The 25,170-nt window shown below is 38.0% G+C and overlaps 1 protein-coding gene across 1 annotated transcript; it reads left to right on the forward strand.

Annotated features, from left to right (window-relative positions):
- LOC117220753 (uncharacterized) lies at nucleotides 1-23,825 on the forward strand. Its single transcript, XM_033471013.2, has 3 exons — nucleotides 1-1,501; nucleotides 15,890-16,072; nucleotides 23,086-23,825. The coding sequence occupies exons 1-3, from the start codon at nucleotides 1,439-1,441 to the stop codon at nucleotides 23,260-23,262; spliced, it is 423 nt and encodes a 140-aa protein (XP_033326904.2). The 5' UTR covers nucleotides 1-1,438; the 3' UTR covers nucleotides 23,263-23,825.
- Nucleotides 23,826-25,170: the final 1,345 nt, after the last annotated feature.

Below are 25,170 nucleotides of genomic sequence, written 5' to 3' on the forward strand. Positions count from 1 at the left end.
GTAAACGCGCCGCCGTTCTTCTGCAGCCGGCGATCGCGAAGCGTCTTCCCGCAATCCGCATCCGATCGCTCATTTACCCGGCTGTCGCGGCGGCCCGAGGATCATCGAAACGGTCCGCGAGGATCCAACGAACGACCCGGCGAACAGTCGTCGATCGATCGCACACGTCGCCGTCCCGAAACACGGAAAACGCGCCCGAAATTACTCGGCGAATTCAGAAGACGAGTTCGAACTCGCTCGCCGGGGAAGTGAAATTTCAACGGCAAGAGAGTGCGCGCAGCTCCAGGAATTCTCGAAACTGTAATTCATCGATCGAAGTTACAACGCGGCAGGGAATTTCCGAATTTTTTCAGTGCGGTCCTTCGACTCGAAGTTTCGGGGAATTAGCGAATGATCTCGACTCGCGATTCTACCGTGCACGTTACGACAGTGATCGAAAATCCGTCAGTGGATAAATATGCAGAGTTTGTAAATAAATGTCTAATGTAATAATATAGTTTGATATGATACAGTACATAAAACCATAGACAGGAAATCGATAATAGAAGAAACGGAAGAAGTACAAAGAAATATAAAGAAATAAAATAAAAGATAAAATAAAGATACGGAAATATCAAAAGAAATAAAATAAAAAATAATATATAGATACAGAAATATCAAGAAATAAAATAAAAAATAAAATATAGATACAGAAATATCAAGAAATAAAATAAAAAATAAAATAAAGATACAGAGATATCAAGAAATAAAATAAAAAATAAAATAAAGATACAGAAATATCAAGAAATAAAATAAAAAATAAAATAAAAACAAAGAAATATCAAGAAATAAAATAAAGAATAAAACAAAGATAAAGAAATATCAAGAAATAAAATAAAAAATAAAATAAAAATAAAGAAATATAAAGAAATATCAACGACAACCGAACAGAACATTTGGAGCACACTGCCTCCTGCCGATCATTTTCCATCGCGACCGTTCTCCTCGCGATCATCGCGCAACTTCTATTTCACCGAGACTTCCGCTCCGCCTTTAATTAAACCAGGCCGCGGCAAGGCGGCAACGTTTCATTCCGACGGCCGCTATGCTCGTAAATTCCGCCGCGGACGTTCCGGCACCGTTCTCTTTCCGCTGAGACGAGTCTGTGCGAGCGCCTTCGAGGGTGCACGCCGATCATCCCCGGTTAGGGGAGCCCGGCGAAGCCAGCCATCCGCTAAAATGTCCGGCAGAAGGACACCGGTGGTGTTCGACGACTTTTTTCGCCTGCCGACGACGGTACCTGTCGTCGCGTGAACCCGAGAACGATTTGCCGGATCCATCGCCGCCTACGAGTGATCTATGTTCGAGCCTGGGAAGACCGAACGAGCCGGAACATTTCAAAGCCGGAGGATTATTTAAATCTGTCGAGGGGAAGGTGCTTTATGTCATTGTCACGGCCATGCCTCTGCGATCCGAAGCCTCATCCTCCTCCAGGGATACTTTGAACACCGTTACCACCTCGGTTAGTTCTCGATTTCTTCGTTTTGCCGGTCGTTCGTGGCCTCTCTCCAATTTCACATTCTGGAATTTCAGATATTTCATTCTGTTATTATTATTAATTACTCAATTATCAGTATTATTATTCAATTATTCAACTGTTATATTATTATTATCCAATTATTCAATTATTATACTATTATTATTCAATTATTCAGTTATTATACTATTATTAAGTAATTATTCAATTATTATATTATTATTATTATTCAATTATTCAGTCATTATTCTATTATTAAGCAATTATTCAATTATTGTACTATTATTACTCAATTATCAGTATTATTATTCAATTATTCAACTGTTATATTATTATTATTCAATTATTCAATTATTATACTATTATTATTCAATTACTCAGTTATTATACTGTTATTAAGCAATTATTCAATTATTATACTATTATTATTCAATTACTCAATTATCAGTATTATTATTCAATTATTCAACTATTATATTATTATTATTCAATTATTCAATTATTATACTATTATTATTCAATTACTCAGTTATTATACTGTTATTAAGCAATTATTAAATTATTATATTATTATTATTATTCAATTATTCAGTTATTATTCTATTATTAAGCAATTATTCAATTATTATACTATTATTATTCAATTATTCAATTATTATATTATTATTATTGCATTATTCAATTATTATACTATTATTATTCAATGATTCAATTATTATACTATTATCATATTATTATTTGATTCAGTTAGATATTTTATGGTACAAATGAATGGACGAATTCCAAAAATCTGAAGTTGTTGAACAAATTGTTGAGGATTGTTACGCCATTTACGATTCGCTAAATTCGTTGAAAAAATAATCTGCATTTTTATTGAATTTTTATCTCTGGCTTAGAAGTTCCGTCTTCGAAACATTTTGCACAAACACACGCGCAGTTTAGTTACACACAATTCAAATAAAACCACAGTGATTCACGAAAGTGTTCGAATACCGTTTAATATAGAACAACTTTTTAAAAATTGCACCGAACGACTTGAATTTGTTTTGAGATGTTAGGAGGAGACTAGACAATGCCAACAATTTATTTTTTTAAAAATTTGCAATTGTTTGGGATGACAAATAAAATAAGAGACTCGCGTTATTTTAACATTGTTTTCTGGATCTTAACTATACGTGATTAGCCTGTGGAGTTTTAGGCAAAATAGAAATCTTTTAAGGGAGAATTTCCGAATCAGAGAATCGTTTTTTCTTAAATTAATTTTGCAAGTTGTGCAGCGATGATGTTCTTAAATTTGTTTAATTTGTTCAATTTCTTCTTCGTGGCTCGTCTATACATTTTTATCGTAAAATCCGCGATCTATCTACGTTATCTTACACGATTAATTTGTTTAATATCTCGTGCATGAATATTCTGTTGCTGTTTGCGATTCGACCGACGCGAAATCGCACGGCGACGTGAAAAATTAATGTTCGATGGAAACGTTCGTATATTTCATTATTTCGTTGCGGAACAATTACGGTTCCCGGCGCAATCAAACAGAAGGGCCACTTAGGTTTTCGCGAAAAATCTATGGTAAACAATTATTTCGTCCGGCCGATGAAACGCCGTCAAATTGACGCTTGACCTTTCGCACAAATTCGACCGGTCACTACGAATGGAAACGCGGTAAAGTGTAATTACGAAAGTACAGGCTGACCTTTTATTTCCCGGACTTTTCCTTTAGTCTGTTACTGCCGCCGGCAATATTTCCGTGGTGCGCGCCGTCGTTTATAAGTTCCTGCTCGCTTCCCATTTGTTTCGATATGTTGAAGAACGAGCGATATTTCTCGAAAAAAGGTTTTAGCGGGGGTCTATAAAGTAAGTGAAATTTATGACCGCTCGCCTCCGAAGTAAAACTTCCGATAAAAAGCTCGCTGCTCTTTAAAGGCAAAACGGGTATTACTTCTGTTTCCAGAAACATTCCCCGATCCTTCCACCGTATATCATAGCCGTGTCCGACTGCGTAACGATCTGAAATGCAAACGTCGCGTTTAAAATCAAACGCGGGCACACCGTTTACGAAAACCGCGACACGGCGTAAATCAAAACCGGCTAACCGAAGCACGCGTGCCAAAATATTTCACAAATTCGGTTCCTATTTAATTGCCGCAACCTTTAACGCTAGATTCGCGGAGCACAAAAAAACAGCTGTTTCATATTAGTTTATAGAAGTAGCAATAAGGCATTTACAGTAATGTCTCCCTTACTGACGCTCAGATTGTCCACTAAAATGGATAATTTGGGAAGAGGAGATTCGATTACTTCGAGCCTTGCGGCTCCTTTTTGTAATTGTGGACAATTTATAACTATAAAAGTAAACCGCAAGGCTCGAATAATCGTATCTCCTTTTCCCAAATTGTCCAGTTTTGGGGACAATCTGAGCGTCAGTTAGGGAGACATTACTGTATTCTGATCTTTAACAAGTGTTTTTGTAACATTTGCCGTAAGTAACATATAAATTGAGTAAATAACTCATAAATGTATCTTTACGACACGAATAATCGTAACGCTAGATTCACGGAGCCCAAAAAACAGCTGTTTAATATTAGTTTATAGAAGTAGCAATAAGGCATTTACAGTAATGTCTTCCTTACTGACGCTCAGATTGTCCACTAAAATGGATAATTTGGGAAGAGGAGATACGATTACTTCGAGCCTTGCGGCTCGTTTTTATAATTATGGACAATTTATAACTATAAAAAGTAAACCGCAAGGCTCGAATAATCGTATCTCCTTTTCCCAAATTGTCCAGTTTTGGGGACAATCTGAGCGTCAGTTAGGGAGACATTACTGTATCCTGATTTCTAACAAGTATTTTTGTAACATTTGCAGTAAGTAACATATAAATTGAGTAAATAACTCATAAATGTATCTTTACGACACGAATAATCGTAACGCTAGATTCACGGAGCCCAAAAAACAGCTGTTTAATATTAGTTTATAGAAGTAGCAATAAGGCATTTACAGTAATGTCTTCCTTACTGACGCTCAGATTGTCCACTAAAATGGATAATTTGGGAAGAGGAGATACGATTACTTCGAGCCTTGCGGCTCGTTTTTATAATTATGGACAATTTATAACTATAAAAAGTAAACCGCAAGGCTCGAATAATCGTATCTCCTTTTCCCAAATTGTCCAGTTTTGGGGACAATCTGAGCGTCAGTTAGGGAGACATTACTGTATCCTGATTTCTAACAAGTATTTTTGTAACATTTGCAGTAAGTAACATATAAATTGAGTAAATAACTCATAAATGTATCTTTACGACACGAATAATCGTAACGCTAGATTCACGGAGCCCAAAAAACAGCTGTTTAATATTAGTTTATAGAAGTAGCAATAAGGCATTTACAGTAATGTCTCCCTTACTGACGCTCAGATTGTCCACTAAAATGGATAATTTGGGAAGAGGAGATACGATTATTCGAGCCTTGCGGCTCCTTTTTGTAATTGTGGACAGTTTATAACTATAAAAGTAAACCGCAAGGCTCGAATAATCGTATCTCCTTTTCCCAAATTGTCCAGTTTTGTGGACAATCTGAGCGTCAGTTAGGGAGACATTACCGTAAGCGGGCTTCGTTTAGCAGTCGAATGAATTTTCTTGCCCCGCGTTGATTGTGCAGCTTGGTTAGAAGATTTGATCATTGGTCTCTGGATCGATACGGAATCTGAAATGATTATCTCGGCGAGGATTTGTGCAAAATGCAAAATTACAAAGTTTTATGAAAAAGAGAAGGCGAATGAAAGCTTAAGCTGCATGTTCGTTGTTATCGTCGTTGTTAATTAATGATCGTTGCTACATATTATATTCTGAACGAGATTCTCTCTCTATAGTTGTTGATAATTCGTAACTGTAACAACAAACCCCAGGGCTGGAATAATCGTACCTCCTCTTCCAAAATTGTCCATTTTTGTGCGCAATCTGGGCGTCAATTACAGAGACATTACTGTATTCTGATTTTTAACAAGTGTTATTGTAACAATTTCCGTAAGTAAGTAAAGTAAATAACTCATAAATGTATCTTTACGACACGTATAATCGTAAATTAAGAATAATCGTAACCCGTCGTTTTGACGGATTCCGTAAATCTAGTGTTAACACTATGGCGTCCGCAGATCTTAGATATGATTCTTTCGTTTGACGCCGACATAATAGCTTGGAAATTTTAGATTAAGAAAGAAAATTTCGAAGATGGCGGTAATATAAATTCCTAAAATTAAGATGTCATCCAAGAATTTTCCTACTTAATTCTTAGTTAAATAAGCACAACGCTATAGTTAGTTCGCTGCCTTTTAACACCCAAGAAATATAGTTCAAATGTTATTTCAGTTTTTTAAAATGGCACCAATAAATGCCACCGGACGGCATAGTGCTAACAAAGCTATGAATCCTTCTTCCGCGCCATCCGCGTCAAATCCGCCAACAAACTTCCAAATTCGCGCAAACATCCGCGGTCCAGTCTCAACAAACAACAATCGCCGACAGCACCGGTGCGGCTCTGCGAGCAAGATCCGCGGATCCTTCGCGTTCGAAACGCGTCGGAAGTTCCAGCTCGCAGCGAGTACTGATCGCGCGAGTACTGGTCCGTTTTGGATTACGTTAGCTAAAACAACGAAATAATTCGAATGCAAATGGAGGACGCGGGTAACCGTGCGTGGTAACCGGCGCATCCGAGGATCATGATTATTCATACGAAAGGAATACAATAATCCTCGAATTAGTGACATCGGGGACGTTAATCTCCGGCGCGGACAGGTCGCAGCTACGGTTCCAGAGTTTGCGCCGTCCGCCAACCCTCGGCCAACAGATCCTCGATCTTGTTCGATCCGTGCCGGGAACCGGGCTCGCAGGTTACAGCAGACGGCATTCGCGTATTTCCGACGCACGCCTCGAATTCCATTCACTCAGCTTGCGACAGAATAGATCGTCGCACACGGCGTTTCCGAGCTGCGGCTATCTGCGTCCGGCGGTGGTTCAATTTGAATATGATTATAACAGGTAAAGGGTTCGCGGCCGGGTTCAATTTAAGAAAATCCATGCGTTTCTGTCGAATTTCTGTCTCCGACTTGGAAATTCTCTCTTAGAAAATTTGTATTTGGCCCGAAAATCCACGGACTAGTTACGTATAATTTAAATCCAATAAACAAAGTTAAAATAACGCGAGTCTCTTATTTTTACTTGTCGTTCCAAACAATTGCAATTTATTTTTTTCAATTGTAGACATTGTCTAGTTTTCTTTTGACATTTTAAAAAAAAAAATACAAGTCGTTTAGTGAAATTTTCAAAATGTTCTATTTATATTGTATGTAATTAGACTGCGCATCTTTCTGCAAAATGATTCGAAGACGGAACTTCTAAGTCAGAGACAAAAATTCAATTAAAATGCAAACCATTTTTTTTAAACGAATTTAGCGAATCGTAAATGGCGTAATAATCCTCAAATTTGTTCAATTTTTCAAATTGTGTTTCAAATTTCAATTCATTTTTGCCATAAAATATCTAATTGAATAAAATAATAATGTGATAATAATATAATAATCGAGTAATTTAATAATAATTAATTTTATTATTATATTACATACTAATATTTATTCTTAGCAAACTGATGGTCCTGTAAGGGTTAATATGAATATATAGCAATGCTAGAATAAAAACGATGACTTAACTTTTTTATTTCCAATTTTTGGTCGCGATTCGAAGCTAATTCGGAGGCCACGTGACACGATTCGAAGGCAATTCGGAGGCCACGTGACACTATTTGACGGTCACGTACAGTAATTTTTCCCTAATTTTCCTTCAGCTCGTAAACAAAGATAAATAATTTGGAAAGAGGAGATACGATTATTCGAGCCTTGCACCTCTTTTTTATAATTGTTAGGATGCACTGGAGCGAACAATCGACCGCGTTGTGTTTCGAAAAGTGTACAAGCCTCGTTAGGATTTTTTTATACATTCTCTTAACGAAAATTCACGAATAGAGTTTTCGATTTTTCTCTACATAATCGCAGACTAGTTTTATTCGTGATGCCGATGCCTCCTAAGAATTGGAATAAAAAAGGATATAAAAAGGTAAACGAAAGAAGTAAGAAAGTTTTTTCAAATGTTAAATAAAAGATGTTGTAAATTCAGATTTCTTTTTGCTAAATTTTCTAAAATATTTAGAACGCGAATTCCACGTTACCCGCTGTCGAAGGGTTAACTGTTTTACAATTTTATACGAAAGAAAATGTCGTGAATGGGCGGGAACAATTATTTCAAGTAAATCGATGTTACATATCTGCAATTCCTAATTGAGCAGTGAAGATAAAGAGGGCGTAGAGTGGTAGTCCTGAATGAAATTCTATGCGACAATTCGTCGTTAACAATTGTCGGCGAAGTGAATAATTTAAATCGCGTTTGAACGATGCACAAAATGCTGCCCGTAACCGAGCCGTCATAGTAACAATATGCGATGGTTAGTCCGTTCATTGATACCTGTGAAAACCGCGCGGGGAACGAAACAAAAACGCGGGCCAATTTATGAAACTACTATGCACAGTAACAGCAAACAGAATAGAGTCGATTCTTCCATAAGGCCAACGTGTTTGTTGATGAAATACCGCGCGATATATTTCGGTTCACGGAATAACAAATTGATAATAAAATGAAGAACAAGTTTGAAATCGCGATCGCAAATTGCCATTTGTCCAAACAAAAATAAAAATCGTGGAAAAATACTGTCGAGCATGGAAAGCCTCTAAATATAAATTGTTCCATGAGAATTTCGGGCCGCGAAAGTTTAAGCAGTCTTCTGTGCAATTGTATGAAACGATGCCGCGAGCCCTCCCCCGCCACCCCAAAAGAACGCAACAAGTTGTAACAATAGCGTCAGGCAACGATACTAAGAGCGGAAAGGTTAGGGTTCCTTTTGGGTTATTTCAGTGCCGATGACACACCTTTCATTTCAGGCGCTCTAAAACTCGGTCGAGAAATCGCAGACCAACGTCTCTCGAAGGTCATTGTAAAGTCGAGACTTTCCTTCGTAAGGTCACTTTGGAACGAATGCGAAAAAAAATTTGCTAAACTTTTTACAGTCATTTTATATTATATTCACGAAATCCGTCAAAATTTATGAGTTATTTATTCAATTTATATGTTACTTATGGCAAATGTTACAATAACACTCGTTAAAAATCAAAATAAATGTTTTATTGTTACCTTTATGAATTAATAAAACAGCTGTTTTTTGTGCTCCGTGAATCTAGTGTTAAAAATAGCGAAATAGTGTTTCAAATGAAAGGAACGACTTCGGCTTCGTAAAACGTTCTAAAGGGTCTTCGAAGGAATGGAGTTTTTTTTCAAGGGCGTAAAAGTAGCGATTTCGCCTTTTAAAATTAGCACAGGCAGAATATTGTAGGCCCATTTTTACACGAAGTAGCAAATGTGGACAGAAGCAGACAGACTGCAGTTTTTTCGGTCACAGCGATCCCTCGATTTATCTAATCCTCTGATTATTGATTATACCTTTTAGTGTTTAATTCGCACACGGTGCGAACAAGAATCGCATTGCTCAATTTATGCTATTAGAAAAAAATATACACATAAAAGCTACCACGATCTTTGCATTATTTGCAAATATAACGTAAATACCGTTAACATAACCAGAATGTCACTCGCACGCGACACGATCGTGACATAAAAAGTCTTACAAACATTGTAAAAAGTACACACATCTCTCCTATCATGCTTTTTCGTTTCAATCAGCATCGCGAGGATTAACGAATTCCCTGATACATTGTTCTCGCGCAGCGCGAGCGGAAAGAAAAAGGAAAAGCGAAAAAATCGAGCGCAGCACTCGTCCTCGAAAAAAGGCTGTTCCAATTAGACGAAGAGACCCGGCGCTATTTATTGGATTAGGTTCTGTCGGTCGAGCACCGGCTGGTTGTCAGAAACAACGAGATTCCGGCGTGCTTACGTGCGTCCGTGTACCCCCAGGTACGCACACGTACGCCGGTATCCCGTTCCGCGAAATGCAAAACAGCCTCGCGACAGGTTAAATTGCATCGGCGTCGCGCGAATGGAAATGGAGCTGTCACTTCGGTCCGCGATCGCTATCCTAAAATTTAATGCCGTCCGGGGGAGAGGGTGGCCGCGTGTTTTTTCTTTCTTCCTTTCCTTCCTTTTTTCTCCCCTCCTTCTTTTTTTCGTCATTTCCCCTTCTATTTCGCTTCTGTTCTTCCCGCGACCTCGTCGAACCGTGAGCGACGAGCGGAGAACCGGGTTAACGAAATCCCAGTGTTCTGCGTCCGCGAGTCGGATAAATAAATTTCGAGCCGGCTTCCGTCCGTATTTCTGCGCGCTCTTTGTTCGGACCGCGGTGAAATATTCCTCCGGCCGCGACGAGAGAATCTCGTTAGACCGATTCCGCGCCCTCCCCCCTCCCCCCGAGTCGTTAATTATTTTCTTCGGACACAGTTCGCGCGTCCGTCGTCGTCGCACTAATTTTTTAGTGCGGCGATTCGTTCCCGATCGCGATTATAACCGCCCCTCCCCCCGGTGGTTCGACAAGTTTCATCTTTATCCGACGACGATCCTCCTCCGTTCCAATTCCGACGGATATTGGCATACGTTTCTGGAAATCTTATGGCGGGGTGCGCGACCCCTCCGGCGGCTCCTGAATTTATTCCATCCGGTTTTATATTTACGACGACCCGTCCATTCTAATTGCATCGCGATCTACACACCGGCGTCGTAGCGATGCGCCGAGCACTGGCTGAGATAGTCAACTCTGGGACAACTTCAGTGATGGACGATGGATGAGCCGTTTATTTTCAAAGTGGCATAAGTCACTTTGTTTTTAAGTCGATGTATTAAGGGTTTGCGTTTTAACACGTTTAAAAATATGGATGCTAATTTTCGAGAAGATTTACTTGTATTTGTTATCTCAGGATACTGATATTTTTCTCAGTATAAATAATTTCGTATAAACATCAAAAACATCACCACTTTTCATTACGGTAAAGTGACTTATGCCACTTTCAAAATAAACGGCTCAGATTACAGTAATTTTCTCCCAGAAATGTTAGGAGAAGTGGGAATTGAAACCGGCAGGTATGAGAATAGTAAGTCGCGATTCTTCGGGTCGCGTGGCTCGATTTTGTAGAAACTCGGGGCAGTCGGCAAAGAAAAGGCAGCGGCCTGCATGCTGATGTACATTGATATGAATATATGTATAGTAATGCTAGAATAAAAAGGATTGTTTAACTTTTTTTATTTCTAATTCTCTTTGCCAGCTCTAATACTCGTCCAATAATCTCACCCAATTGAGATAGATAACCTTGTGAATGTGTAGATTGTGTAATTAAAGAAATCCTATTTGATCACATTATTACATCCTGACAAATATTCCAAAGAGAAAGATGTCTCCATCCGGTAAATCGCAACAACATCAAAGTAATCTTCTATTTCATTTTATTTCATGTTATTTCATTTTATTTCATTTTATTTCATTTTATTTCACTTTATTCCACTTTATTCCACTTTATTTCATTTTATTTCATTTTATTTTATTTTATTTCACTTTATTTCATTTTATTTTATTCATTTGTTCACGGGAAAACTTTTTTAGGTTTGATTGTAGAGAATTAACTGAATCTAGAAATCTTTAATTTAGAAATAAAAGTCCTTAAAGGTTTGTAGAGTGATTATTGTAGAACACGTTGCAACAATGGTTTTAGACTTCCTAGGGATTGTTTAACGTTATTGCGTGTACGGAGTTAGCATGATTAATCATTCTATTAACACAATTTCGTGATCCAGGATTTTAAAAATATAAATCAGTTAAAATAGTATTTCCCATGAGAAATTGTAACTTTTAAGTTTCGGCTTCATTGAATAAAATTTTTGAAAGCATTTCACAGTGAAAGGGATAAGAATTCAGAACGAATTATTAATAGATTATTATTAATTATTGGTGGACGGATCTTTAAACAAAATAAAAATGATCTAAGTCAATTGCGAGAAATTTCGATGAAAACGTCTTTTCTCTATTAACAATCGTAATAAGTTAACAATAACGTAACGATATCCTCAAATTCTTCTAATATCTATTTAGCTTTGCATTTAATCTATTCATTTTTATTATAGATGCGTAAACTTCGCGGTCTAATAATTAGTCTCTAATTACATTAAATTCTCTCTAACTTCTCTTCAGCTTGTAAACAAAAGTGAACAATTTGGGAAGAGAAAATACGATTATTCGAGTTTTGCACCTAGCTTCTATAATTATTGACAATCGGCAACTATATAGAAATGAGTCGCGAAGCTCGAATAATTGTATCCCCTCTTCCCAAATTGTCCATTTTTTTGTTTACAAGCTGAAGGAAAGTTAGGCTGAATTTAGTGTAGCGTGCAATACCTTAAATACTTTGATGGTGCATACGAATAATTACAATTTATCGGTAATTTTTCACCAAACCTCTTCAAATCTAGTACAAAATTAATTATGCAAATTAACTGGCTCTTGTAATCGTGCGGTTGCTAATGATCCGCGGATTGATAAAACTTCGAAAAATCAATGACTTTTACTGAAAGAAAATTAGGGAGAATCTACTGTACCTTGTGGCTCCACGATTTTTCTTACTTCAACCCGAAATTTAGCATTTCTGGGAGAAATTACTGTAATCCCTTGTATTATGACATCGAGTCGGGCTCGCGACGGTGATTTTCAGTTGTAACCCGTTAGATACGAGTGCTATTCCGATCTTCCAAGTCGGAATAAAATTCTGTGTTCCCTTCTCGTCGATATTTGAGCATTAATTTTAAATATCAATCTTGTGTTTCTTCGAACAACAATAATATTCAATTCAATTCTAGTTAAAGAATAATAGGAAAGTTAAGGAATAGTTAGAATAGAATAGTTAGTTAAGGAATAATAGAATAAAATAGTTAAGGAATAGAATTCAAGTTAAGAAATAATAGAATAATAATATTCAAGTTGTCTCAATTTATTGGCATCAAATGTCCTATTTTCTCTGTCAAAGTCCGCCTTCATTGGGAAACCGCAGTAATGCCTACACACTCACTCCAGAGTTCCACGATCTAATTTCTATCCACGATTTTTCTTACTTCAACCCGAAATTTAGCATTTCTGGGAGAAATTACTGTAATCCCTTGTATTATGACATCGAGTCGGGCTCGCGACGGTGATTTTCAGTTGTAACCCGTTAGATACGAGTGCTATTCCGATCTTCCAAGTCGGAATAAAATTCTGAGTTCCCTTCTCGTCGATATTTGAGCATTAATTTTAAATATCAATCTTGTGTTTCTTTGAACAACAATAATATTCAATTCGAGTTAAAGAATAATAGGAAAGTTAAGGAATAGTTAGAATAGAATAGTTAGTCAACGAATAGAATTCAAGTTAAGGAATAATAGAATAAAATAGTTAAGGAATAGAATTCAAGTTAAGAAATAATAGAATAATAATATTCAAGTTGTCTCAATTTATTGGCATCAAATGTCCTATTTTCTCTGTCAAAGTCCGCCTTCATTGGGAAACCGCAGTAATGCCTACACACTCACCCCAGAGTTCCACGATCTAATTTCTATCGCTTGTTTCAATAAACATCGTGCAGCATATCGATTCTTAGACATTCGATTCGAGAAACGCGCAAGTATACACATTCGGTCCTACTACGTTTCTATGGACGAGAAGAGGAGACCGGACGCGGGTCGCTTCTTTACGAAGTTTCGCATCGCGTCAACATCTAGCTCCAGATTTAGCGCGCCGCCGATACAGCAAAAAGAATACATTTGGCCGATTGTTTGTTGGCTCAGAAAATACGAATATACCGTAATCCGTGCGCGAGGGGTGACGCGCGTGATTGCTAGTCAGTCCGGCAAAATTTTCCGGTTTATTTTGTGTCCGGAACGACCTCCTTCTATTTCCATTCCACCCCGATGATACGCTCGCGCGTCCTCGGCTCTCGCTCAAACCTGTACTTTATCGTTAGCCGCCGTTCATAAATCTATTCGTACTAGTTATACAGGCGATATATCCCTTTTAGCCGGGGCCCGAGCATTTCTCCTTCGGGATCAGGTTTTATAGCTGCAATTTTTACTGAACGCGCGTCCATTCCGCCGTCGCGTGTTCATCTTACGCCACATTTTGTATGGACCGCGGAATTTATGCGGCGCTCGTGCATCGCGACAGAACGGCGAGTGCATCAGCCGATAACGCGACAAACAGGGCGACGGGAAATTAAACAGCTGATTGGGGACGTTGAATCATCTTGGCGACAACCGGGTGGTAATATCGAAAAAAATCCAGCTTTCGAGGGACGAGCTCGCGCGGGAAATCGCCGAAAGCGCGTTTCGCTCGATTCGATCTTCCGATCGATTAGGAACTTTCGTTGTTGATTATATTGGCGGGAGAATTCGTGGAAATTTTCAATCGATCTGTCACAATTTGCTCATTCGAACGGTCACTGAATATGTTGCTATTTAACGCGGAGAATTTTGATCTTTTTCTTTTACAATTCCTGATGTTTTCGTGCCTGATGTATTTCCATGAGAACTTTTTATACACATTTCTTTATTCTAGCACACATTGCAATAGAAATCGTACGAAGTTTATCATTGTTTAAAACAACATACATTAATCGTGTTCGAGCCTCTGTGGTTCTATAGTGTTAACCTTCAAGCGGATTTTTATCCCACGCGTAACTTTTGTATTCATAATATCGACACTTTGCTGCTCTATCGTCCCCTCCTCCTGGTAAATAAATAAAATATATAATTTTATAAGATATATAATAATTTTATATTTATTTGTTTATAATAATTTGAGGTATAATAATTTTATAAAATATATAATATATAATTTTTTAATTTATTGTGTTCGAAGGTATACCAGTCTTTTATTTTCCTCGAGACAATGATTTCTAAATATAAAGTCAGTTACGTAAGTCTAAACAGCGAAGGCACCCGACGGTTAATGAACCACTAAAAATTCCACTCTGGCACGAATAAAAGTGTTCCATTTCATAAGCAAAGCAATTGTAAGAAATCGTGATGGATCCTCGTGTACGAAGCCTTAATTTTACAAATGATAAAAGCAACCCTGTTGCTATTCCTCGCGAAACAGCTTCATGTAAACGTCGACGAGTGCACGTCGCACAGTGGTCGGTTTCCATACAAAAAGCAGAGAAAAAACAAGTAACGACTGAAATTATAATATATACCTAAGCTTCACATTTTCATTTTATATTACTATATATATTTACTATATTTATATATATATGTATATTTAGGTTTATGTTGGATTGGAATAATAAAACCAAAATGCAATGTTTTAGTCGTTTACAAACAAATTTTTTAAAACTACAATTATTTGTTTTCAATTCAATTCAATTCAATTCAACATCCTTTCTATTTTCATGTTGCGAACATTGTTCCGAAAACAGTAGTTCGATCGTTTCTTTGAGAAATGGTTTCGATTTCTCGATCGTTCTTTTCCTCATACTCGACATGAACGGATCGGATGCGAGCAAAAGTCTGCATACAATCCAAAAGAAAATAATTTATAATTATTCTCATTAGTTTCAATAGAACGCGAACAGTTGAAATATTGATATTTAACTCAAGCTATTCAAAACATTTCACGTTAACTCGATAGCCCATAGGTATCACGGTATCATAGGTATCACGTGCCATGTCGGCATTATCATTAGATAATTTCTCCGACAGCAGCTAACAGCAGTCAATTTTTATTTTGTCATTAATGTGAGGCATCGCTCCTCGAAATGCGATCAAAGGGAACACCGAACTCATAATTAAAAAATCAAATGAAAATTCAACATATTCAATCGAACGTAACTCAAAAAATGTGAGAGATAAAAAAGAGATAAAAGAGTGTCCTGTGACATAATTCAAGTACATACTAACTACATTAAATTCTGTAAAAATTATTTATCTTCAAGCAACAAAATAATTGTAAACGATGATATCAATTTAGGATGATTTGAAGCTACTTTGGTGATTTTGGCTACTTTGAAGCCATGCAGCCGTGTTCAAGCCGAACAAATGGTGAAAAAGATCGTATTAAATAATATGTTTATAATCGACTACTAGCGAATCAATTTTGCACAATGGGAATATTTTGTAAAACCGATTTTTCTCCGCTTTTCGTATGGAACCCGATCACTGTGCGTCGCAGCTACCGCGTCGAAGTGGTTCCAAGCAGAGATTTGATGAAATTTCCGTGGTTAAGAACCAGCCCGGTTTTCTCGAATTTGCCCGGGAGCATCGGCCAGAGACCACTGACCGGATATTTGGCGTTTGTTGGCAGGACGAGCGACGACGGACCGGAAGATACATCGCCGGCGGAGCGGTGCTCGCGATCACCTTGCTGGCGTTGCATCATGCGCTGCTACGGGACACGTCGACCATCGCCGGTGTCTGCGTACCGGCTATAATAATGGTGTCCTACATTATCTGGATTCTGTATTCCGCCCACCGGGACCGGCGAAAGGTAACGAGTTTTAAATCCGCGACGCTTCCTTATCCCTTTAACCCCGGCGGATCGGGGGCGAGAGGTCGCGCCCCTTCCACGGACGCTGGACCATTGCCAATGGCTCTGTTAAATGTTTACAGAGCCGCGGAATTTCCTGACGAAACGATCGCGGCGAGTTTCCGCGGAATTTCCGATCCAGTTATTCCGCGCGGCGCTTTAAACACGCCGATCGCTGTCGGCAATTTTTATTTTTCGGATCCCAATGAACTCGGATTCTGTAAATTGAAACGCGGCTTGCGGACGAACCTTCGAGATTTTGCTAGCACTGGATGCATGTTTCACTTCGTTCATCTTGGCAGCTAGCGAATTACTATTCTTGTTGGATTGTTGTTGTGGTAGTGGATATATCTTCGAGCGGAATGCATTTTAGTATACAAAAAATGATTCAAATGAATCTAGATTATTGTTGCCGTTGTTCGAGAATTTCTCTCTGCAATTTGAATGATTTGTTCGCGATTTTTGGGGAGATATTAACCTTTCTATGGTATTTTGCATTTATGCTAGCTAGATTGTGTATTAGGCTTATGGATAACTTTTCTAGCTATTATTATTTTATTCGAGTTGAATTGTAGAATTTAATTTTTACTTTTACTTTACTTTACTTTTGCTTTTACTAATTTCATACGATTATTTATTATTATTTTTATATGATATTTTATACAATAAGCTTAAAAACGTATTATAATGCACGTATTTTCGTTGTACAAGTTTTTATGAACACCACAAATGGATTAAAATAATTGCCAGCAGATGAAATGTTAAGCAATATTTTTCAATAAAAGAATTGACACTAGAACCATCGAACTTTTTTAGCCGAAACTAAACTTTCAGATAAACTTTTTTACTCAAGCATATACGTTACAATAAAAATCGTACGAAGTTTAAATAAATCCAACATGTTACTAAACAATATAGCCAGGTCATTGCTATAAAGCATCAGTTTCGTTCATTGAACCGTTTACATCGGTAATTAAATCGGCAATTAAATTAAATCGAATTCAAGATGCAAGTTTCTTTTTAATCGATGCGAGATGAACAGAAAAAGTCAGATCGAAAGAAACGGTATTTAGTTCTGGATGGAGGGTACGATGAAAGAGCCGTCGACAGAAGCGCAATCTGACATCGTAATCAGACGTAGGCGACCACGCGTTTCTTCATGCGACCCGACTTCAATGGCGTAGCTTGGCGAATCCGTCTATCGAACGATATTTCCCCGTAATAAGATCTTCGACGAGCGAGGGCCGTTCGCCTCTGGGTTTTCAGACAATTCAATTACATCGTACGCCATCGGGTGCGCGGTCCCTCCTCGTGACTGATTACGAGATTAAAAGCTAACCCGCGCGGAAAAACTTGCCCCGATCGAGCGCGCCGCTTAACCGGACCGGCTCTCGCTAATTTTTCTGACCCGCCGCTGTCGAACCATTTTTTCCCTTTTCCGCGAGAACCAGCTCGCCGCCGAATCGATTGCGCGATTCGTCTCGACTGTTTGCACCTTTGCCTCCAGGACCGTCCCCTGCAATCTGACGCAGAGTGCTCCCGTTTTCGGTAATTCCGCGTCAAAAGGAATTTTCGCGCGAAATTAGAGATTGTTTAAGAGTTTAAGTACGATTTGATTGCTGCTCTTTATTCGAAACCTGCGAATTTCACATTTCACGAATTTTAATCTTGGACACCGTTCGTCGACTCGAGTTGACTTTTTATATTAATACTCTATTTAAATTATTTATATTAATTATATATTTGTATTATTTATATTATTTATATTATTCATATTATTTATATTATTTATATTATTCATATTATTCATATTATTTATATTATTTATATTATTTATATTATTCATATTATTCATATTATTTATATTATTTATATTATTTGTATTAATAGGCTTTCCAATGACTAAAGCGTGTCCGAGAGGAGCTCGATAATTTTGTTTTAAATAATAACTTTGAAGCAACTTATTACGTTATATTAATTCAAATAATTTGATGGATTATTGTACTTCTTGAACAATTTTTTAAAATATTTTTAACTCCTGGGTTTCGATTTTAACGCTGGAACTTTCGAAACCTAAATATAACTAACGTATATTGTTTTATAATAATAACAACAAGATTGGATTTATTCGAGCTTTGTACGATTTAAAATTTTTTGTATAACATCAGGAATCGCAGTTATTAATTTATATATTTTATATAATTTCTATATATATTTATAAAATTATATAAAATATATATAAATATATATAAAAATATATACAAATCATTCGCGAAACCCTCCCCTCATTTTCAACCCCCGTAAATCAGGAATCCCACCTGGCAGCAGATAGCCTCACCAAAATGTATATAAAATTATATAAAATATATATAAATATATATAAAAATATATACATACATTTTGGTGTCTGTATAACTTTGCAAATCACTGTTTTACTTCCTCGAATCAAGTTTTGATTCCATCAAATATAGCACGTATTATGCGCCATTAGCAGCGACCGCCAGAGTAAACGAACGCCTCCGTCGACTCCGTCCGATCGGTCCGAGCATAAAAATAGGGGAGGCTTCGTAAAATCTCGTTTCCTTCATCGTCGGTTTTATGCTTGATATTTCACCGGGTCTGGATAATATCGGCTGCGAGCGCCGCGGTGAAATTCATTTAATATTCGCGTTTGCGCAACGACGCGCCGGAAGCGGCGAGTTTGTTTAATTCCGTGGCCGCGCTCTGCGTATCTATTTTTCCGTGGCGGCCCATCGGCGTCGCTCCGGCAGATTGCACGAAACAAACGAGCCGCGTGTGGAAATAATGCCGCGGCGAATTTGCGTTTCATTTGTTCGCGGATCTTCCGCTTGTCTGGTTCGCTTCCGCGTGCGACGCGCAACCGAATGGGACAAGTATCACGGCTGTGAACAAGCCGGCTAATGAACGAATTTTTCGAGGCTCTTTTCCTACACGGGCATCCCTTTCTCGCGTGTTGTATTGTACGTATCGAGGAGATGGATGTTAATCATGATCCAGGCACAGACAGCTGCGAACAAAAGCAAGAACCGAGCAGTAAAAGTGACTGACTCGTGATGTTCTATAGGAATGGCAAGACTGAATCTATTTAGACATTTCGCCATTTTGATTATGATCATGGTCTATATTCATTACAATAGTATACTATAAAAGCGACTAATATATATATATATTATTGATTTATATATATTAGTCGCTTTTATAGTATACTATTATAGTATATACTATTATATACTACTATAGTATACTATTATTTACATTACAATAGTATACTATAAAAGCGACTAATATATATATATATATATATATATATATATATATATATATATATATATATTATTGATTTATATATATTAGTCGCTTTTATATATATATATATATATATATATATATATATATATATATATATATATATATATATATATATCGATAATTTTAATATTAAACCTACCACGGTCGAAATGAGAAACCAATCGTTATAAGAATTAATTATAGTTGATGATTAGGCCGCGGATTTTTCTGCAGAATCAAAATTGTAAATCTGATAGAATTTTCATTCTTCTTGTAACCATTTTAGTCATTTTAATAAGTTGCATATAATACACAACTCAAAAAAATTGTAGCACAGAAAATTTTTTGATCAAAATAGGTCAACTTCGACTGACGATAACTTCACAAAAAATCATCGTAGGATGATGATCTTTACCTTAAATTAAAACTTGCAACCTCTACTTTAAGACAATCTTCCTGGATTTGAAGTTTGCTGCGCCCTCACCAGTGTAACCCTCCAAATGCGAGGCCATGTTTGTCATTGAAAATTGCTTGTCGAGAAATTGTTTGTTGAAATTCGCGGACTTTATTAAATTTTGTTCAGGGATGCCGTTTGCAGCTGAACGAAGTTCGATCCTTCCCCTTTAATTGAAAAAAAAAGGAATGAAGCTGCGATTTTTTTTCGCAAAGTTATGCTACTTCAAAGTAACCCTTGCCTCCGTAAGATATTCCTAAATTCTCCTGACGTCTCCGCAGTTTTGAATTTTAACCTCGACATTCTAGCAAAAAATGCCTAAAATCCGCGGCCTAGCGATGATAAAGCGGATATTCTTTCATCGAGAAACCGTCCGAAAACGTTGGAACACAGATTTCGTTTTCGATAAGAAAAAAATAGCAGTTTCTGAACCCTGTCGCTTCTTTGAATAGAATCGGAAAATTTTGGGAGCCCGTTCCAGGGATGTTACACTTTAGAAGAATCGATTTTCGTCACCCCTCCGAAGGTGGTGCGAACGTGTCTCGCGACAGGGCAATTCAAATGAGAGCGGGGGCAGCGCGGAACGATGGAATGGCAACGGTGATTTATGGAAAAAAAGAAACAGCTCAAACAGCGGCGCGCTGAAAGCCCGGGTCTAAACTGGGACAAGGTTAGATTGATAACGTGAAACGAGGTTATCTGCTGCCAGGTGGGATTCCTGATTTACGGGGGTTGAAAATGGGGGGAGGGTTTCGCGAATCTTAGCGTCGTTCTGCGCGAATCCGTGAGAAAACCGGCCAGGAATTTTTTTCGGGAACTTCTCGCCGCGGAGATTTGATAATTATCAAATTCGAGCAGTTGCGATTTGACCTCGGCGAAACACGATCGCCGATCTCAGCGTCTCCCGGCTTTATGCTTTCTCGCGAGCCATTCGAAATTAATTCGTAGCCCGAAGGAAGCTCGCGTCTCGCTTCGGAAGTTCCGCTTTCGACGGTCCCGATAAAAATATGCTCTTCCAGCCGAATGCTGCTTTCCACGTCCTCCGATAAGAGGTTCCAAGGAAAGGAGGAGATCTCTCGCGAGCTTCCTTCTTTAATCTTTCACCGAACCTCGGAGCATTATCCGCGTTACGGGGTTTCAATACTTTTCATCCCGGTTCTTAATCGAATTACAAACTATCCCTCCAAGGAGACTTTGGAACTGTTGAATCACTGCTGTCCCGGTAATCAGATTTTTGAAGAATTGATCGGACGAGTTCGGGAAACTTGTTACATCCGTTAATGGTTTCGATAAATGAAGTGGAATTGTGCAATCCTGCTTTGAATATAGTATCATTGTGACGCGATTCTTTATCGAGGGAAATGTTTGTAGCGTTAGAGGCTTTTGGAAAATGTGAAACGATGATCGAGTTGGAAGAACTTCAAATAATTCACAAAATTAAAGTGTTTCATTTCATGAAACTATAATAGAGAGTCAAGTCGAGTGACATCGACTACTTTTTTATTATCCTTACGTTTCGCGAGTTCTCGTTAAATTGGGAAGATATTTAGTAAGATGATGTTGCAGTTAAAGTGTTAAATAAGTTATTGTTTTGGAATACATGACATTGGGAGTATTTAAATTTTTATTTCTATTTTCTAATTTCTACTTTCTATTTTCTATTTTCTACTTTCTATTTTCTATTTTCTATTTTCTATTTTCTGTTTTCTATTCTCCTATTTCTCTATTTCTCTAATTTCTCTATTTTCTATTTTCTATTTTCTGTTTTCTATTCTCCTATTTCTCTATTTCTCTAATTTCTCTATTTCTCTATTTCTTTATTTCTCTATTTCTTTATTTCTCTATTTCTCTATTTCTCTATTTTTCTATTTCTCTATTTTTCATTTTCTATTTTCTATTTTCTATTTTCTATTTTCTATTTTCTATTTTCTATTTTCTATTTTCTATTTTCTATTTTCTATTTTCTATTTTTTATTTTCTATTTTCTATTTTCTATTTTCTATTTTCTATTTTCTATTTTCTATTTTCTATTTTCTATTTTCTATTTTCTATTTTCTATTTCTCTATTTTTCATTTTCTATTTTCTATTTTCTATTTTCCATTTTCCATTTTCCATTTTCCATTTTCCATTTTCCATTTTCCATTTTCCATTTTCCATTTTCCATTTTCCATTTTCCATTTTCCATTTTCCATTTTCCATTTTCCATTTTCCATTTTCCATTTTCCATTTTCCATTTTCCATTTTCCATTTTCCATTTTCCATTTTCTATTTTCTATTTTCTATTTTCTATTTTCTATTTTCTATTTTCCATTTTCTATTTTCTATTTTCTATTTCTTGTTGTGTTATAAAGATTACATTAAACATAGCTGGCAACAATACGTACATTTTGGCACAACAATGTTCTACTAAATTGCAGCGAATGAAATACAGAATAAAAATCAAAAGAAGTAACGTTTTAACACTAGATTGCCGGAGCGAGTAATAATTTGTTTTAGAACATATGATGATTATTTAAAACACATGTTGGTCATAATTCTATTAAAAATCAACATATGCTTTAAAAAAGCTTACTCAATTTTTTCTCTACATATAGCAATAAAATCGTAAAAAATCCAATGGAAAACAGGAGTGACGGATATATTCAAACGATGTTCCGTATAAATTAGCGGCAAAATATTCGTATCGCTGTGAAGTACATATTCGATGATTCGTACCGCTTAAAATTGTTTAATACCCATCATACTTGACGTAACTAAAATTATTCCATTTCGAGGCGATTCGAAGCGAAGCGAATCCGCGAAATCCGAAAGAACGAGCGCGCCACGCGAATTTCCGGGTGTCTGAGAGAGGTTTTGACTGAAGGGGTTAATTACCGGGAAGGTGATCGACAAACATGGAATCTGAATAGCAAATTCGAAGACAGAGTGGCTCGCAGCTCGGCGAGCGTTGCGACAGACAGCCCTTTGCCCTATCAATCCGGCCGAGGTTACCGTTTACAAGCGCGCGTCGCGTCGGTCCCGCCCCCGCGCCGACGACAATTGGCCGGCTCGATTCGATTTCCTCGCGACAACGAACGTACTCGGCAATCCGACGCAATCCGGACAGAGGAAACCAAAGCAAACAGTTAACTAACCACGCGTCGTGGCAGCCGCGTGACGCAACCCCCGGAAAACCAGCGGCCCTCTAAACCACGGTAACTCTGCTTCCAGGCGTCGAGATTCGCGACCGCGGTCGAGCTCACGGAAGTAATCAGCAGCGAGTCGAACAGGAGCAAGGATCGAATCTCGAAGAGCTCTGCCAACCAGGACGAGCTGCGGAAGGACTGCCCGAAATTGTCCTGCGACGCCAGAGAGAATCCAGCGTTCACCACCAAGGACGAAACGTGAAGTGCCCCCGTTCGATGGTTGCTCCTTTATCGGAGCAGCGAGCAGAGACTTCTTAATTTTGTTGTTGTCTGTAGTTCCTTTTCACGTCTGGCTGACGCGTTTCGAGATCGTTTCGGACGATGCGTGAGTCGAGAGAAAATCGATGTTTTCCCAGTGCCTGATAGGACGTACACGGTGTTAGCGCTCTCCTTTTAATAAAATTCAATTACTGTGTTTCGATGTTTCACGGAATTGTTTCTTTCTTTTTCCTGCATTTTAGGCCTCGATTCACAGTCGTTTCAGTCACGTGTCGGATATCAATCCCAAAAATTCCTACAATATTCGGTGTCATTTCATCAATGAGATCGAAATTAGAAAGTCAATATTTACCGGAGGAAATGTTACAAATAAACACGAATTTCGAAACCTAGTTAAAAATTAGCGTCGCCCATCTGGGACCCATATGGCACAGAACGTGTTAAATGTTGTTTTTTTAGAGAGATCTTGTACAAGTATGATTTTATAAAATGGCAGAAAAGGTTGAATTTCATAAAATTTTCAATAAACGGAACTTTGATTTCCTAGTCCGCTCTATCAATTAGTATTTGATAAATTAGTACTTTATTAATTAGTATAATATTTCAGTGGTCTATTAATAACATATTATTAACATAAATTATATATATTATTATATTAACATATTTTAATAATAATAATAACATAAATACATAACACAATAATATTTTATTATAATATTTACATAACATATTAATTTTTATTATTATCGACATCAATTCGATAACATTTTTATTAATACAATTATAATAATTTATTAATATAATTTAATATAATTTCATTAACACGGAGCGTGACGCAATAATTCTTATTGGCGGCTCGAGTACAAAGGATCAGGTTTCCGAGCAACGGTTTGGAGCACCGTCGAATTGCATCGGACGAATTTTTTTTCCCCAACGTTCCGGCGCTATTAATAAATGCCCGGCGCCGGGATCACATTAAAATCGTCGTGTTGCATCGACACCGAAGATTTATGGCGTGAAATTATTTGTTCAGCGCGGGCCCGGTGCCGGGCTTGTTTGTTTATCCGGCGAATATGACGCCGGGTTGGGTGGCGCACGGGCGCGCTTTTTTTTCTCCCCCCTCCGACTCGCGCGTCGAATAAATCTGTTTAGCCCGGCGGAGATAAATAGCGAAGTTCGGGCCGTGTCCGGGCCGCGGTTTTTCGATTTTATTCCGGAGCGGCGCCGCTGCGTAAATCACGATCCGCGGCCATTTTGCCGGGGATTTTCTCCGGCGCGAATCAATCCGCCGACCTTTTCTTGATTGTTCGAAAGAGGAGACGCTTAGAGGGCTCGCGCGCCCTGGGTGAGCGAGGGAGAGCCGGCGGGGAATCGATTTGAATTCATTATCGCGGCCGGGGCTACGATTCGTTTTCGTTACGGTTTAACGCGTGCTCGCAGCACGTTCGTTAACGGGGGCCGATGCTGCCGTGTTCCCCTCGGTGTATTCGTCGTTCTTTGTTTATCCGCGCTGCATCGTCGTAAATCGCGGTTACAGAGAGTTATTACGAGGGTGTTACAACTTCGCGAGGTCGAACCTCATCGGACACGGGAATCTCGTTACTTCGTTGCTTCTCCGTCACACGTCGGTTGTTCCCTTTAACGGGAACTTACGATTCGTGGGGCACTGCGAATCGAAGGCACGCCGGCGTGCATATAAAGAGTTGGAACGGCGACTCTTGGTGGGCTGGAGAGCCCTCCAGGGTCGTGCCCGGAGTTCTACGAGTCCTGGAAGAACGAGCGACGTTCACTGTTTGCTCGTACTGTGGGCATTTGCATTCTTAAGACACTTGGAATAGTGAAGCACTTGTCCCCCGGGACCTTTGGAATCGTCGACCAATTGCGATCTCCT

This window comes from Megalopta genalis, chromosome 1, assembly GCF_051020955.1.
Source record: "Megalopta genalis isolate 19385.01 chromosome 1, iyMegGena1_principal, whole genome shotgun sequence".
Lineage (NCBI taxonomy): Eukaryota > Metazoa > Arthropoda > Insecta > Hymenoptera > Halictidae > Megalopta > Megalopta genalis.

Excerpts from the sequence above, each read along its gene's own strand:
- LOC117220753 (XM_033471013.2), top strand. The coding sequence starts at position 1,439 with ATGCCTCTGCGATCCGAAGCCTCATCCTCCTCCAGGGATACTTTGAAC. Across the intron at positions 1,502-15,889 it reads TGAACACCGTTACCACCTCG|GACGAGCGACGACGGACCGG; the intron begins GTTAGTTCTCGA and ends GTTTGTTGGCAG. Across the intron at positions 16,073-23,085 it reads CCCACCGGGACCGGCGAAAG|GCGTCGAGATTCGCGACCGC; the intron begins GTAACGAGTTTT and ends CTCTGCTTCCAG.